The 15,660-nt window shown below is 48.1% G+C and overlaps 1 protein-coding gene and 1 long non-coding RNA gene across 4 annotated transcripts; one reads left to right on the plus strand and one right to left on the minus strand.

Moving 5' to 3' along the window:
• Positions 1–3,115: 3,115 nt before the first annotated feature.
• LOC125991378 (microtubule-associated protein tau) lies at positions 3,116–9,110 on the plus strand. Of its 3 annotated transcripts, XM_049759250.2 has the most exons (12): positions 3,116–3,254; positions 5,266–5,357; positions 5,422–5,459; positions 5,584–5,629; positions 5,719–5,966; positions 6,044–6,136; positions 6,246–6,338; positions 6,493–6,585; positions 6,913–6,994; positions 7,079–7,185; positions 7,589–7,685; positions 7,878–8,033. In XM_049759250.2, exons 2-12 carry the CDS (start codon positions 5,282–5,284, stop codon positions 7,904–7,906), a joined length of 1,002 nt encoding a protein of 333 aa, XP_049615207.1. In that variant the 5' UTR covers positions 3,116–3,254; positions 5,266–5,281; the 3' UTR covers positions 7,907–8,033. The 3 variants fall into 3 exon arrangements, with proteins under 3 accessions (XP_049615207.1, XP_049615205.1, XP_049615208.1); XM_049759248.1 differs by lacking the exon at positions 7,589–7,685 and having other exon boundaries at positions 7,878–9,110; XM_049759251.1 differs by lacking the exons at positions 6,493–6,585; positions 7,589–7,685 and having other exon boundaries at positions 7,878–9,110.
• LOC125991386 (uncharacterized) lies at positions 8,944–15,420 on the minus strand. The gene is made up of 3 exons (XR_007489261.2): positions 14,881–15,420; positions 14,125–14,183; positions 8,944–14,018 (listed from the first exon to the last, which is right to left on the minus strand). It is a non-coding gene; the product is annotated as an uncharacterized lncRNA (long non-coding RNA).
• Positions 15,421–15,660: the final 240 nt, after the last annotated feature.

Consider the following 15,660-nt stretch of genomic DNA (forward strand, 5'->3'; position numbering starts at 1 on the left):
TTTGGGAATATCGCGGCGCGTGAATAAATGTGTTTTCCTTTCGTTTCTGCTTTACCTGACAGGAAGTTAACAAGCTATTTGCAGCCCCATTACGGTGCAGAGCGGAAAGCAAGTCAATTAGGCTCAAAGCCTCGCTGTGTTTGTCTGCCTGCTGATTTACTGCGGTTGGAAAGGTGAACTTTTTATTAGCGGCGCAGTGTTATTACGTTACAATGAGGACGGCGGCCCAGAAAAGAGAAAAGACGAGTTGCTCACGTGCGGGCTGTGCTATGACATCAGCTTTGTCCCTGATGCAGTGGACGCGGACCCGAGTCAAAAGGCAGCGCGCAACTGGAGGGGAAGTGCAACTGAACATTTTGACGCATGCAAAAAGAAGAAGTGCGAGGTGGGAAGTTGCAGGCATGAATATTTTAACTTTTGCAAAGGCTGCCGAAAAACATAAGCGCCGCAACAGTGCTGGTGCATCATTTACAATCACAATTAAATACATTTCCGGGAAATAAGAGGACATACCAGAAGACATTGTCTCTTGGAACTTGAAGGTTCTGTTGAAGCTTTGGCTCAGACCTAGATGGCAAACATAAGAGTCCATGTTTACAATTGTCACAATAAAAGTCACCTTATCTTTTTGTTTCCCAAACGCAAGTGGCGGTCGCGTGAGCAATTAGTTCATGCTTATTTTCCTCTTGGTTACTTTAGCACGTTGCCACAGCGACGGCACAGCCTTTTCCGTCCAGTGGACTTTTCACAGAGAGGCTGGCCGGGCCCATTGATTTGTTTCTGACACAAGACAGCGCCGGATGGATTTCATATATTATCTGACGCTGCTCATGCCCTTTAACGGGAGATCGATTTGGCCCGGGACTGAGCTGAGTCAGGCGGGCCGCCGCGTCGCCTTGACGTTTGTGCTGCGACCAAATTGAATCTTAAAGCTTGTTGACGGCTACAAAATTTTACAATGGCCAAGGATGGCCAAAGTCCACGATGTGTTTTGATAAGTCGCCGGTGCTAAGAGGCCTCAGAGTGGACCCTGGAGAGGATCCGGTTTCAAGGCAAAATGGGTCCCAGCTGTCAGAAAGCAAAAGTTTTTTCGCTCCTCACAGAGCCGTCTCGGTGGGAAACGGCATAATTGGCTATCAAAATGTGCACCCCTTTAATTCTTTTTGGATTTGCATATTATTGACTCTTGAAACAATTCCATATCCTGTTGAATACAACAAACAAAATATGGATGAATCATAGTTATGATTCATCTGACACGCTCCTCTCTGGCAGAAGAATCATCCAAAGGAGACGGGGGAGCAGGGTCCCCCTTTTTGCTCCCTGAATCCAAGCTAGTTTCCAAGAAAACCCAGCAGGAATGTGTTTCATTAACATTCTTGGTGGAAAGCATCTGCACGTTTCCTTTTTCTGGCTGTTCGTCGCTGATCTCAGCCAGCAAGCCCTTGATTTGACCCCCACCACCACCACCACCACAGTAAAGAGTCACGACGCCTGCCGTGGGGAACATGTCACTTGGCCTCCTCCCTCCCGGCCAGCCCCTTGCCCCCACGCAACTCAGGCTGAGGCTAACAGCGCCGCCCCCCCACCCTCTCCATCCCTTCGTTGCCTCCCGTCTCATTTGGGCCTTTGCGGAGCAGCTGCTGCCCACAGAACGTGGGACTCACATGTGAGCACATGAGTCACCAGATGTCACCTTTTGCTGCCAGGCTGCTTTGCGTGCAGGCGGGGCAGACAGCACGCACACACGCACACACGCTAGCAACATCTGAGAACCGATTGGACCGACTCGGATAGGACACCGACACCTACGGTCCGCTCGGCACCTTTGCACGCTGTCATATGCAAAGAGCCTGTCGTTAAGAGATTTGCTTCAAAATACACTCTTTTACATCTTTTATCAACATAGCTACGACCTCAATCAAATGCATTATCTTTATTATTATTATAATAAGTAAAGAAATATATACTGACACGTGCTTTTGAGCGCGTTAACCGTAGACGACGGGTGGCTTTGCCACCAGCTCGCGCCGCAAGATGGCGGTTGGCGGCAAGCAAATAGAGAGGCGCCGCAGAAGACATCATTGGCAGTGCAAATGAAGTCAACGGATACGTGATCCCTCGGGACCACCTTTGCAATCTGCACCGGTTTCCTGAACAAAAAACGTGCCCCCCCCCGTTTCTCGGAGAAGCAAACGCTGACTTTGAAGTCTGCGAGGCTGATGATAAATATGCTAATAAGTGGGGGGAATGGGGACGAGAGGCTCCATGTTGCCACCCATGGTTCAATAGTAACACACGGCTCGGCGCGCCTCAGAGGCCCTTCTGACAAAGCACCTCTTGCTGCTGAAAAATCAGCTGTCTCGTACATCAGGATTAAAAGAAATACTTTAAGAGAGTGGATTGCCTCCACTCATCTGATTGAAACGCTTTGACATAATGCCGCCTTGTTGCGGCGGCAACACCGATGACATTGGTGCTGTGTGTAGCGAGAAGAGAAAATGTCTCACCTTCCCTGTGCAGCCGACACATGCGACTCCACCGGCACACCTCCATTGGTCAACTTGCGCCATCTCGTGGTCACGAGAACACAGTGCAAACAATGGCTCAACAACAGTGGCTGGCTGCTAAAGTCTTTCATTTTTCAAGCTTCAACGCTCCCTCATCCCAGTTCACCAACATTTTGTGGCACAACACTGGTGACCACTGGTACGTTTGGGGAAAATGGGTTAGGGTTTGTTGTGGCAACTTGGGATGTTGCAGGGTTTTTTGTTTTGTTTTTAGGGGGGTTGTACTGTCCCTGGAAATAGAAATACAATAAGACTTTGGTGAGACCATCACATTTTAAAATTGTCATGCTAACATGTAGCCATTTAGCTACCAGTGACAAGGCTGGCTGATTATTTGAACGGGTGCAATCGACAAATTGAACTGCACCTTAATGCCAACTCGCAGCTAAGAAGGAAGAAGCAAACCTGATGGATGGATGCGCTTTGTGCACCTGACGTGAGGAAAGGCAAGAAGAGGAGGGCCTTGCTCCTCCATGGCAATCAGCTGCTTCCCTCTCACGTGACAGCAGAGCCGAGCATCTCCACCTGCAATCAGACCCCTCCTCCCTTTTCCATGCATACTTTGCGTTCCAACCAGGGCGCGCACGCCCCCCAGTGGCGTAAACGTGCACAGCGAGGAGGAGCCGCGCTTGCGTGCGCGCCGTTCAGCTAGAAGAAGAACCAAGCGTCTGCAACTGCACGCAGGTAAGAACCGGCGCCATCGAGACCCATTTGCACAATTCCGCAGGAAAAAATGCCGAGCGGCCTGCATTCGCTCCATCAGCCAGCCGTGCACGGTACCGTGCGCGTCCGCGTCGGCTCACGCACGCAGAATGTCACAATATTGCGTTTCGGCTGCAATCTCATTCCTTGACGTGTTTTTTTTTTTTTTAAAGCTATCGGTCGTGTGCGCGGGTCGACGGGCGTCGTTCGGCGCGTGCACGCGGCATCCTTCGAGCAGGTTCTCCCGCCGATGTACGAGCGTGCGCGGTTCTTTGTGTCGCGCGTGCACTTTTCGAGAGGCCTCCTGCTTTATTTTAGAGCATACAAGCAACGATGGCTGACGGTACCATCCCCCCCCCCCCCCCCCCCCCCGCCCAAGATTCCTGCATTCGACCTCCCTCCCATTTGATGCTGACATTTTCTTCGCGTGTGGCCTTTTTTCACGATCTAGTTCAAGATGCACATAATAGAATGTGCACAGATTCTTTGTCCTGGCAAGATGCGGCTAGGCAGCCGCATTTTTTCAGACTCGCCTTTAGATGCAAGTGACACCACCATCACGTTGTTTTTTTGAAAAACCAATGGTCTCTTTCACTTGAGCCACAATCTCGCAAGGTGCCGTGGCTCAAATGAACTCACAAAATGAAATGACAGAGAGCCAATAATTCATTTGTAATAAATTGGAAAGGAGTCTCTCCAGATGAGGCTTCCAGTTGACTCAACACAAAACATTAAGATTGACCTAAACAACCAAACTCCACTAACATAGTGCTAACAGTCAGCAAAGATAGTTGCTGTTGCAGAAACAGTGGATATATGAACACAAATGGTGAAGCAACACAAGCAAACTGATCATTATAACAATGCTGCCAAAAATGATGTGGGGTCATTCGGGGTGATGTGGGCTCAAGGCCTCAGGGCATGTGTCAATGACAACACAGCTCCAGTGAGATAAGGCTACTTAACATAAGTTAGTATGAGGCGTTCAGGTATCAAACTAGCATTAGCATTAGCAAGTCAGGAGGTGCAAAAAAAACAGAAATGTGTGTTCATGTTGTCTTTTGTGACTTTGTGTGTGCGCATGCGTGCGCGCCGGCCTGGAGCAGCCAAGTGGGTCAGGACCAATCAAGCGCAAAGTGGAGCCGGGGCGGGTCAAAATTGTTGGGCGCTCCTTTTGGTGGCGTCCAATCGCAGGCACGCTGTGACACAGCCAGCGAGACGGGACGCACATCCTGTTTGCTCAAGTGGGCGTGCTCCTGCTCTGTTTGCTACTTTTTAAGCTTGATTTGTTCTTGCGGCAGAGGTGACTAGACGGCATCTGAGCAGGCTTTTGAATCCAAGTGAGCTTGAGGGTGAACATACGTTGGTGCGGGAATGGCCGCACGTGGCCCATTTTGGGGTCGTGAGAGCTTTGAAGATTTGATTTTAGAAATGGAAGGTGGGCTTTCTGGATCGTTGGATGCAGAAGATGGGCTATTTGGTGGGCACTGTCACCTTGGACAGAAGCGCCTGATTGGCAAGGAAAAAGCCAATCAATGCAAGTTAGAAACCTGATGAAATTTCCCAAAATGAAGGCCTGACAAAAGGCTGCATCTGGTTGCCAGGCCCACTTCAACGTGAATTTTGAAAATCCCGGCTGCTGACCACCGTCGGTCCACATGACATCCACGCGAGCCACAAGCTCGTTAAAGTAGCGAGGATGCTAACACTTTAGCCTCTTGCATAGGCCCCATCCTGGTGTGTTTGCCTTGTTTGGAATTGTTCATGCAGATGCCTGAATGGCGGTTTTGTCCACAAGCGCCGAGGGAGCGTCGCTAAATGGGACACGAGCGCGTGCACGGTCCGGCTTGACACAGCCACTGTTACTGTGAAAAGTGACATCATCATTTGGCGTTGGTTGTTTAGTGCGAGTCGGACCACTGGAAGCCATCTTGTGTCGGAGGCAGCAAGTGCCTCGTGTCATGACGCAGTCCTTCATTTGTCTCCTCCACAGCCTCGCCATCGCCAGCATGGACCACGCCGCCGCCAATGCCAACATGGCCGCCTTGAGCCTCAACGAGCACCATCACGAGAATGGCGTTGCAGGTAAACCTGGGCCTAGCCGCCCCCAAGTTAGGCACGCCTCACGAGCTCTTGTTTTGACCCCCAGCTCACGCTGCCAAGATGGATAACGGAGCCGCGGAGAAGGTACGTCCTCATCGCCCGTCCTCCTTTAGAGCTTATGCTAATGTAGCAGTGTGACGTCCACACGTCTGTCGTCCGATCAGAGAGCATCCTCACTGTGTTTTTTTTTATTTTTTGCAAATTGCAGAAGTCTCAAACTCCGGTGAGCAAAACGTCCATCAGAGCTCAGCCAGGTACATCCACTCCGAGATGATCAATAGAAACATGACCCAACCCGTCACGTGAGCAGTGTCACGTGACCCACGACCGCTCTACGCTCCAGATGCCACCAGTGGCCAGAGCAGTCCCGGGACACCCAAGTCTCCCTCCAGTCAGGCGTTGGCCGGCAAGCCGGCGGGTGATGCCCACAAGGTGAAGAAAGTAGCAGTGGTGCGAAGTTCCCCAAAGTCGCCCGGTTCCCTGAAGACTCCGACCACTCTGGCAGCCGCGCCGCCCATGCCGGACCTGAAGACAGTCAAGTCAAAGATCGGATCCACTGGAAACATCAAGCACCAGCCAGGCGGTGGCAAGGTAAGCTTTCCGGTCGGTGCAAAACAGCGATGGGTGGGACTTTCGGGGCTGACGTAGAGATGCTTCTTCTTGTGCAGGTGCAGATCCTGGACCAGAAGGTGGACTACAGTAACGTCCAGTCCAAATGTGGCTCCAAAGCCAACATTAAACACGTGCCCGGAGGCGGTAATGTGAGTGAGGACCGTCGCCGCTTCGACATAGCAGCCACATAGCATGCCAAGCCAGTCAAGGTGGTGCTGCACTTTGCTTTCCTTCAGCTTCCTTCTTCTTCTCGTGCAGGTTCAAATCCTGGAGAAGAAGTTGGACCTGTCGGGTGTCCAAGCCCGCTGCGGCTCCAAAGATAACCTCAAGCACACCCCGGGCGGCGGCAAGGTGAGGCGCCATCTCGGTACTGCGTCACACGCTCCCGGTAGGGGTCTCGTTTGTATGAACGCTCTCGTCTTCAGCCGTCCCCCTTCGGTGCCTTGTCGTGGCGCCTGGACCTTTTTGGCGTGGTAACTGGAATCTCTGCCGTGTTGACTTCCAGGTTGAGATTGTGAACAAGAAGTTGGACTTGAGCAACGTGCGTTCCCGCTGCGGTTCCAAAGATAATATTAAACATGTCCCCGGTGGCGGCAATGTGAGTAGCTCACTGCTGATGGGATGATGGACAGGTCATTACCCTCCCCCCTCCCTTCAAGGAGCAAATCCTTGACCCCCTCACCACCACCAGACTAGACCACAGCCATCTTGCACTTTGAACACGAGTAGGCCTGCTACTGAAGCGCCCCTTATGTGTCCATCATGTTCCGTTCCCAATTGATCTTTGACCTGCCGGACGCTCCGCAGGGCAGCTGCATGATGGGGAAACGTAGACGTGCCAAAATGGTGTGGGGGGGTGACGGTGTGGCAACGTTCCGTGACCTGCCCATGAGTGATTTGAGCGTCGCCTCTGTTCTCCTGTCAGGTCCAAATCGTCCACAAAAAAGTGGACCTGAGTAGCGTGTCATCCAAGTGCGGCTCCAAAGCCAACATCCACCACAAACCAGGTGCACAAATGCACACATCCGGTCAAGTGAGTTGACCCACAATCACATGATGGGCTTGATGGGCGCTGATTTTGTGTCCACCAGGTGGCGGCAATGTGGAGATCAAAAATGAGAAGCTTGAGTTCAAAGTTCAATCCAAGGTGGGCTCACTTGGAAACATCAGTCACGTGCCAGGAGGTGGACAGAAAAAGGTAACAGACCTGCTAATTAGGGGTGCAAGGGTACGCAGGAAAACCGTCCGGTTCGCTATACATGGGACAATCGGTCCTAATGGATGACTTGTCTTTGGGCCTGTCCGAGCCGATCATTATGAATTCAGTTCATCCCAGATTTAAACAACAATCACGAAACACAAGAGCAGAAGTCCGAAACCAAGGAATAAATAAAAAAAAAAAAAAAAGAATGTGAGTTGGCGCATGCCGCGTGCGGGTGATTTGCAGTCTGCTTCGTCCCTCCTTCGCCGCATTCCTCCTCCTCATCATCATCATCATTATTATTTCAGTTTGCACTTGGATTTCATTTCTGTTGACTCCATCACGTTTATTTTTGTTGCATGCGCCTCACCCCTTCCCTTACCTTACCCGGCCGGCCTAGCGAGGGAAGAAAGGCGAGCTGAGCCCTTCCCACGCCGCCGCCCCCCCTCACTCATCTCAGACAGTCTGGCCGGCAGCCGCCAAGATGGAGAACGCCAGTAAGTAGCGATGCGTCGTCGTCATCATCATCGCCTCTGCGTGGCAGAACGATCAAGGCGCGTCATCTTCGGTAGCTGGCGTTCACATCACTCGCTTGCTTCTCCAATGAAACTTCGGACGGGCACAAAGGGCCCCGAAAGCGAGCCCCGCCGGTGACGAGCGTGCGCCTTTGTGTGTTTGTGTGCTCGCAGATCGAGAGCCACAAGCTGAACTTCCGTGAGAGCGCCAAGGCGCGCACGGACCATGGCGCCGAGATCATCTCCCTGGAGGACTCACCCACCCGCCAGCTCAGCACCGTGTCGTCGTCCGGTAGCCTCAACATGGCAGACCCACCCCAGCTGTCCACACTGGCCGACCGGGTCAGCGCCTCGCTCGCCCGGCAGGGGCTGTGAGGGCCCTGCCAAACTCCAACCCCCGTCCTCTTCCTTGTCCCGCTGCGTCGTCTTCCCCATCCTCCTTCTCACCGGACTTTTCGTAGCCTCCGTCACGGTTGGATCGTAATTTGTATTAGGGCCACTTGACTTGGAGTGCCGCATTCACCGCCATTTGCTCTCAGCCGTTCGGGCCTTCCGAAATTTTAAAGTACAAAACAGTCCCATTGATCAATTGCCATCTTGGAGCCAATCATTTTAGCACCCCCGCATCTTAGCCTCTTTCATAGGGACGTTGGCTGCTGTCGTTGAATCCAAGTTGTCTTCACTTTCTTCCTTTGTGCCCGTTTTGAGGCTTGCCGGCCTGCCAATCTTCAGTCGTCACTATCTTGTCCGAGTTTGATGACAATGTTGCCGCCGTCCGTTGCTCTTGAGGCGGCTCGGCGATGTTTAGAAACGTTGTTGGCCAAATGAGGAACATCGAGTGCTTTTGAGCAGTATTGTCAGTTGAGTTGAGAGAAGCGAGCGACGCAAGTCGATTCCCCGTGCCGCCATTTTGTTGTCGATGTTTGATGCATATTTTCAGCTTCGTGTGATCGCAAATCCTTGGGCAGGTATCTGACCTCATCTTCCGTAGAATATCTATTTATAGTTCCAGTTGATTGACAGTCATGGGTCTTTGTAAAGTATATAGCCAATGGGGGGGGGGGGGTCCTGCTATGACATCACTTCCTGCATGAGGTGCCAAAAGGAAGTGAAGTCAAGCACCATTTGCTTTGGGTTTTTTCCACACGCTACCGCCAGATTCGATGCTTGTGCGTTTGCAGGGTAATGCCACTTTTGTCCACAATGTGTCGTGTTTTCTTACCAGAGATGAGTTGCATGCTGACTAACTTCTTCTAATGTGTCACTTGACGACGGAGACGAAGACGATGATCTCCGTGAGCCGGTTTCCATAGTAACCAACTCACACTGTACAGTGGTGCAAATGTGATCGTTGTATTTGCGCATTTAATGTTTGTGTTTGACAATAAAGGCTACCGAGTCACTCGAGTCTTTTTAGTCGTTTTATTCTTTGTTGGCGTTTGAGGTCTATAGCTAATAAAAAAAAGATATCGCCGCTAAAAGAATCTGTAGAGATTTAAGGACTTTTAGGAGATGAGGTTTACGACAAACTGACGCAGACACTTTTGGGATTATCTTCCTGTTATTTTTGTTTAGTTTTTCACCTCGGCCCGTCAACGTTTCTATCGTCACCTCGTGTCCGATAACGGAGACTCCTTGCCACCAAAATTCACGTGCACTCTTGTTCACTTCAACCTGTGAACCTCTGTGTCGTATTCTGGATTGACTTACTTGCGCTGACCCCTTTGGAAATTACCGTAATTTCCGGACTATAAGCCGCGACTTTTTTCCAAAATGTTGAACCCTGCGGCTTATAGTCAGGTGCGGCTTATATAAGATTTTTTTTCGTGATTTTTGTGATGACGTGATCACTTTTATACACTCGTAAAAAGTAATGAATGTGAACTTTTAATGCATTTTATTCAGAAGGTTACTTTGAACCCTCAGGCTTAAATGGCGGCGCGGCGTACTTATGAATTTTTACGGCTTTCTGTGTACTGTCTTTCCTTGTAAAAAACTCATGTGCACGTGCGGCTTATAGTCCGGTGCGGCTTATGTAAGAAAAAAACTAAAATATCCCTGAATTTTAGCTGGTGCGGCTTATAGTCCGGTGCGGCTTATAGTCCGGAAATTACGGTATAAATGAGAGGAGGATTGTGTGTAAGACTTTGGGTGGTGGTTGGTCCCAGGGCTGTGGACTCGGACTCGGTCATTTTTGCCGGACTCTGTGCTGATTTTGACCAAGTCCACCGAGTCCGACAATAAAAAAAATACGTTCAATTTTATTTTCATCATGCTGCTGAGAATGCGCGTAGGAATACTGTCCACAGCCCTGCTTACGATCAACGCGGCCACGTTGAGTTGCACTTAGGCTAATGTTTACATTATGTACCAATGTCAAGGACGATTATGTCACCCAGCTTATATCATTGATGTGTTTCGATAGTTGTGGGGTCGTCACTAATTATTTGTGTTTAGATAAATGTCTGAGCTATAATGGTGTAATTAATGATTAAAAAATATCTTACATGTCCTGTGTTTCAGAATGGTTATTTAATTGGGCGAGTGTGTGTTTTCAAGCGTTTTGCCTCATGCCAATGGCACTCAGGGCTAAGGGTGGTCTTCCATGACTATTTTTGTAAAGCCACGCATTTAATACCATGTCAAATAATATATTAGACTCTAATAATTAGAGTGTAGGTTATGTTCCAATGTATCCACTTCTATCGGTTAAATTGTCAACCGCACATTTATGACTACGCCATTAGTGATCTACGTTATGAACTAGCACAACTCCGGTAGGGCAGGGAAAATGTTATCGAGCCGACGTCCGATTGGAACGTCGCCTCACTTTTACCTCCGCGCTCTCAGCAAGGGATCCTATATAAGCCGAACCAGCCAGTGTGAAAGCAGTTGCGTTCGTTCAGCATATATAATTACCGTAATGCCCGACTATAAGCCGCACCAGCTAAAATTCAGGGATATTTCAGTTTTTTTCTTACATAAGCCTCACCGGACTATAAGCCGCACGTGCACACGAGTTTGAAAGACAGTACATAGAAAGCCTTTTTAACGTTTTAATAACATACTTGAACATGTCTTTCTAAACATTGCCTGTGACGCAGCAGTAGTACCGTAGCATCGCGGAAGTGTGCATGCGAGTTATTAGCAAAGAAAGACTGGACACAGAATTTTTTTTTAAAGCTTTAATAACATACCTTAACATTTCTTTCCAAACACTGCCTGTGACGCGGCAGTAATACCGCAGCAACACGGAAGTAACACAGCAAAGTCACTGAGACGCGGCGGTAACACAGCAGCAACACAGCTGCAACACGGTAGCACAGCACTAACATGGCTGGTTAAAAAAAACATACCAGTAAAAGTAAAAAAAGAGCAGTCTTCATCTTCCTCCTGTGCACTGAAACCATCGAAGTCTTGCTCCGTGTCCGATTGGAATAGCGTTAGATATCCTTCGCCTCACACTTTCTCAGTCTCTCGTCGTTGGTTTTATGCATTTCTTCGAATGTGAAGAGGGTCTGTTCATGCTAATCTTATTCATGCACGAAGCGCTAAATTACATTAAACTAGCGAGCGACACGTATAGCTTAAAAGCGGCATCATATGCATTTCTTTTGTCCCCCATAATGACGGTTTGTGTATAAAAGTTTCCTGTCTTTGTGTGAATGCGGGTGTGTGCGTGATGCGCGAGACGATCAAAACAAACTGGCACGTCTTCTTCGGCGCATTATCTCTTCTTCGTCTGTCTCACTCTTGCGTCCTGCTAGAGCGCCCCCTGGAGACCGGAGGCCGTAAAAATCCATAAGTACGCTCCAGAGTAGACACAAGATAATGTCAGCAACATCGACTGCCTTTGGCTTAAAAGCGACATCACATGCATTTCTTTTGTCCCCCATGATGACAGTTTGTGTATAAAGGCTTCCTTTCATTAATGTCTGTCTTGATCGCGTTCCGCGTGATGCGCGAAATGTAAACACAAACTAGCACGTCTTCTTCGGCGCATTATCTCCTTCGCCTGTCTCGCTCTTGCTTCCTGCTAGAGCGCCCCCTGGAGGCCGGAGGCCGTAAAAATCCATACGTACGCCGCGCCGCCGTTTAAGGTTCAAAGTAACCTTCTGAATAAAATGCATTAAAAGTTCACATTCATTACAACTTGTTTTTGGTGAGCAAAATGTCAGAAGAATTGAATTTAAATGCTGATTGATTGGGTTTTAATACAATGCAGATGGTCCAAACAGAACCACTGCTTTGTGTAATCTCTGAGTGACATGGCAGAGTAAGAGAAAGGGTTTAGAGCACAGGTGTCAAACTCAAGGCCCGGGGGCCAGATACGGCCCGCCACATCATTTTATGTGGCCTGCGAAGACAAATTGTGCATCAAATTCGTGTGTCATTACTAGAATTGCAAATTGTCTTCACTTTTAATATCTTTTTTTTTTAAATATTTGACCAGTTTTTACTCATCTGATTTAAAAACGAGTTATTTGTCAGTTTGTTTTGTAGCTTTTACTGTATATAATAGTGTTAAGAGTAAAAGTGATCAAGTCATCACAAAAATCACGAAAAAAATCTTACATAAGCCGCAGGGTCCAAAATTTTGGGAAAAAGTCACAGCTTATAGTCCGGAAATTACAGTAGCTATTTTGTCCCTCGGATAATCATGGCATCCAGAAAGAGTCATGTGTTAGTCTTGATTAAAGACTAAGCAGTCACATGAATTAACAGAAAAAATGGACAGCCGGACTCGGTGGTCAAGAGGGCGGACTCGGACTCGGTGCAAAAATCCGACCGAGTCCACAGCCCTGGTTGGTCCTACTCTTCAAAAATCTAGCGACACTAAAGTTGTTACGGCGCCATAATCGGACAGGCAAACAAATGGCAGTTAGCTCATTGAGAACATTCAAAACACAAGCTAACGTCAATTTTCCTCATCAAAAACACATACTTTGTTTCTACAAGTAAAAAATAGACCATCCCGGCTGGTTGATTGCTTTAAAGGGCTAGAGACACCGGTATATGTATAAATCGGTTTTAGTTAGCTTATGGGCTTATAAATATAAATTGACGCTCGAAACAACGAAAAGGAAGCTGTTGCTCTGAAAAATTTAATTTAAATTTGCCGCACAGACGAGTTTGACTGCACCGAGCCTCCAGCCGGAAGTGACGTCTCATGACGTCTCAAGTTGTACGCGTTTAGCTTCAGTGAATGTAAACAAAAAGAGAAGAGGGGCCAGCGCGGAGACGTTGGGCCAGGTTTGCGGCCAACCCAGCTCGCCTAGCCGTGCCTTCCATTATCCTGGCGTACGTTCGTTCGCGGGACGACAAGATGGGTTGCGTTCGCCTGATAGGATCCACGAACCGGACAGTGCGTGCCTGCTGTGTGCTCATGTTCACAGTGGCCTGGTTGGCTGTCATCTTTCCGGACTCTGCTGTGCATCGGGAGCGGCTAGCGTGCTATCACTCTTATTGTTCATCTCCTTGTTTTAATTTTCCTGTGTTGTTTACTTGTATGTGCGTTGTGAACTCTGTCTTGTCACCCTGGGATAGTGAGAAACGTAATTTCGATGTCTTTGTGTGTCTTGACATGCGGAGGAACTTTGACTTTGAAAAGTATGTCGAAGCGTGACAGGAGGGGCACAATTCTGAAAAGGTGCTCAGCTCGTCGAAAAAAATGCGATTTAAGAAATAAAATTAAAAATGCGCCTAAAACCTAGGTGGTCATGTCTTCATGTGCCGAGATCAACTCGGCACTCTAAAGCCCCCAAGAGCACTTTTTACTATGCCAACCTAACCAGAGTGACGGGAGGGGCACAATTCAGAAAATGTGCTCAGCTCAGCCCAAGTGAACTGCTAGATTCATCATATTCTGCGTCAAAAGAGGTTTCTGAATCGGATAAAATGATGCTAATATTGCCGCTAGAAACGGAACTGTCGCTATCATCTGCCATGTTGTTTGGGTTTGTTGACATCCAGATGTACAACTTGTGACGTCACAGTAATGGCGCCGCCAGTTTGGCTTCGTGCGGGACCCGATCGATAAACTGGCATTTCATTTCAGCTTTATTCTTAGTAATCGGTGCCCATTTTTAATTTCCAATGCGGCAAATGTGTTCACTTTATACATTCTATCAAATTCCGTTCTAATTGAAAAAAAAAAAGGGATGTCTTTAGCCCTTTAAGGAAGCGTCACTTACATGTTAGTTGAGCTTCTTGTCTGGAGCTTGGTTGTTTACAAAGCGGCGGCCACAGCATCTGCCCAGACAGGTCTGCTCTCGTGCAGCGACGTCTGCTCCATCTCAAAGGCTCGGACCTCACCTGGTGAGATGAAGTTGGAAGAGAAACATTGTAAATATTATTGCTCAGCTTAAGAATGCAAACTAAAACACAAAGCCAACACACAGAAAACAAAAATCAAACATACTTGACCGACTGCCACTTGCAAGATGTTGGTGGGGGGGCATGCACATATTCAAAGTGCACCTGAAGGTGGCATCGGGGGAAAAGACAAGCACAGATAAAGTTAGCAAACCCCCAGGGTGGACATTTCATTAAGAACACCATGTCAATTACTTTGGAAGTTTCCTTTATTTTCTGGCATTTGACGACAAAGAATGACCAGGGGAAAAAATAATTAAAGAATTATAGTGGTGAGATCAGCAAATCCTGATAACGCATCAAAAATTGTTCATAATGGTGATGTTATTGTTAGCGCCCGGACCGAATTTGCGGTGGCTTCACACGTCACATCTGAAGTAACTTTCCGACTCTAGAAAACCAGATGTATAAAGATAGCTTGTTGAAACTGAACAATGTCATTGTCAGTTACGTTGGACGATGTTTTGGAGGGAATAAAATTGTGTCGAAAAAGACGTACCAGCTCGGTCGGCTCCTTTTCTCGATTTTTTCCGTCTTCTTTACACAAGCCATTTCTTCAATTGATAATTAGTATAGTCTTCTCATCATTACGAGAGAATTCGGCACCATTGACATCGTTCTCGGGCAGAATTAGGTTTACCTCATCCGTATACTGTTAGCATGCAGCTATCATGACCGACACGCGCGACTTTAAGCCCCTCAGCAAAAGTCTAGCGTCAGAAATATTAAGTACGGTAATGTATATCTTACGGTATGTTATTGTAATTTTGTGTGAATAAAAAGCAAGCAAAAAGCAACAAACCGTTGAAATGAAGTTAGTCGGTCACCGTCTTGCTCACGCACCTGCTCTTGATGAACTTCCCGGCGCCTCCAATTGACCCGCAGGGGGTGACGTCACTTCCACCGGTTACGTCAATTCCTTGTTTGGAGGTGTTTGGGTGTTGTCCAGTGTATGTACCATCTGCGATACAAAACAAAGTTAGAAAAAAACTAAAAAAAAAAATCAAGAACCACATTAAGTGAAAAAGGAAACATTTTAAAAAAAAGTCACAAGAACCAGAATCATGAATAAAAAGTCACCAACCATATAAAATACTGAATAACAAGAGAAAAAAAACAATACAGGCACGTCACAAGTAAAACATTCAAGTCAATAAATGAATCACATCAAGAACGTCAATCGGAACCATGGCCCAAAACAATATTGAAAACACCAAATGAAGGTGAAAAGTGACGCGCGTGTGACAGCCGCGCCAATATGACATCTCATCCAAGTTCTGAGGCCACAGCTGCACGCACACTACGACATCGTTACTGCCTGAGTCAAGCTGAGTGGAATTTGATGGCAGCATGCACGCAGGAGTTCCGGGAAGACTGTGTTTGGTCTGGCCATCAACACACTTGAGGACATTTTTTTTTCTTGGACGCAGGTCATCGTTGGAGCAAGACGTGAGCCTGGGTCGAGCTCGGAGGGGGGCTGAGCTGGATGGCAGGACTGCGAGCCGAGAGTGTTGGTGCACTTCCACATATGATTGGGGTCCATTTGTTGGACTCTTCCAGGTGGACCCGATCCAGAGCCCAA

Source organism: Syngnathus scovelli, chromosome 21, assembly GCF_024217435.2.
Source record: "Syngnathus scovelli strain Florida chromosome 21, RoL_Ssco_1.2, whole genome shotgun sequence".
NCBI classification, from domain to species: Eukaryota; Metazoa; Chordata; class Actinopteri; order Syngnathiformes; family Syngnathidae; genus Syngnathus; species Syngnathus scovelli.

Excerpts from the sequence above, each read along its gene's own strand:
- LOC125991378 (XM_049759248.1), top strand. The coding sequence starts at position 5,282 with ATGGACCACGCCGCCGCCAATGCCAACATGGCCGCCTTGAGCCTCAAC. Across the intron at positions 5,358-5,421 it reads TCACGAGAATGGCGTTGCAG|CTCACGCTGCCAAGATGGAT; the intron begins GTAAACCTGGGC and ends TTTGACCCCCAG. Across the intron at positions 5,967-6,043 it reads ACCAGCCAGGCGGTGGCAAG|GTGCAGATCCTGGACCAGAA; the intron begins GTAAGCTTTCCG and ends CTTCTTGTGCAG.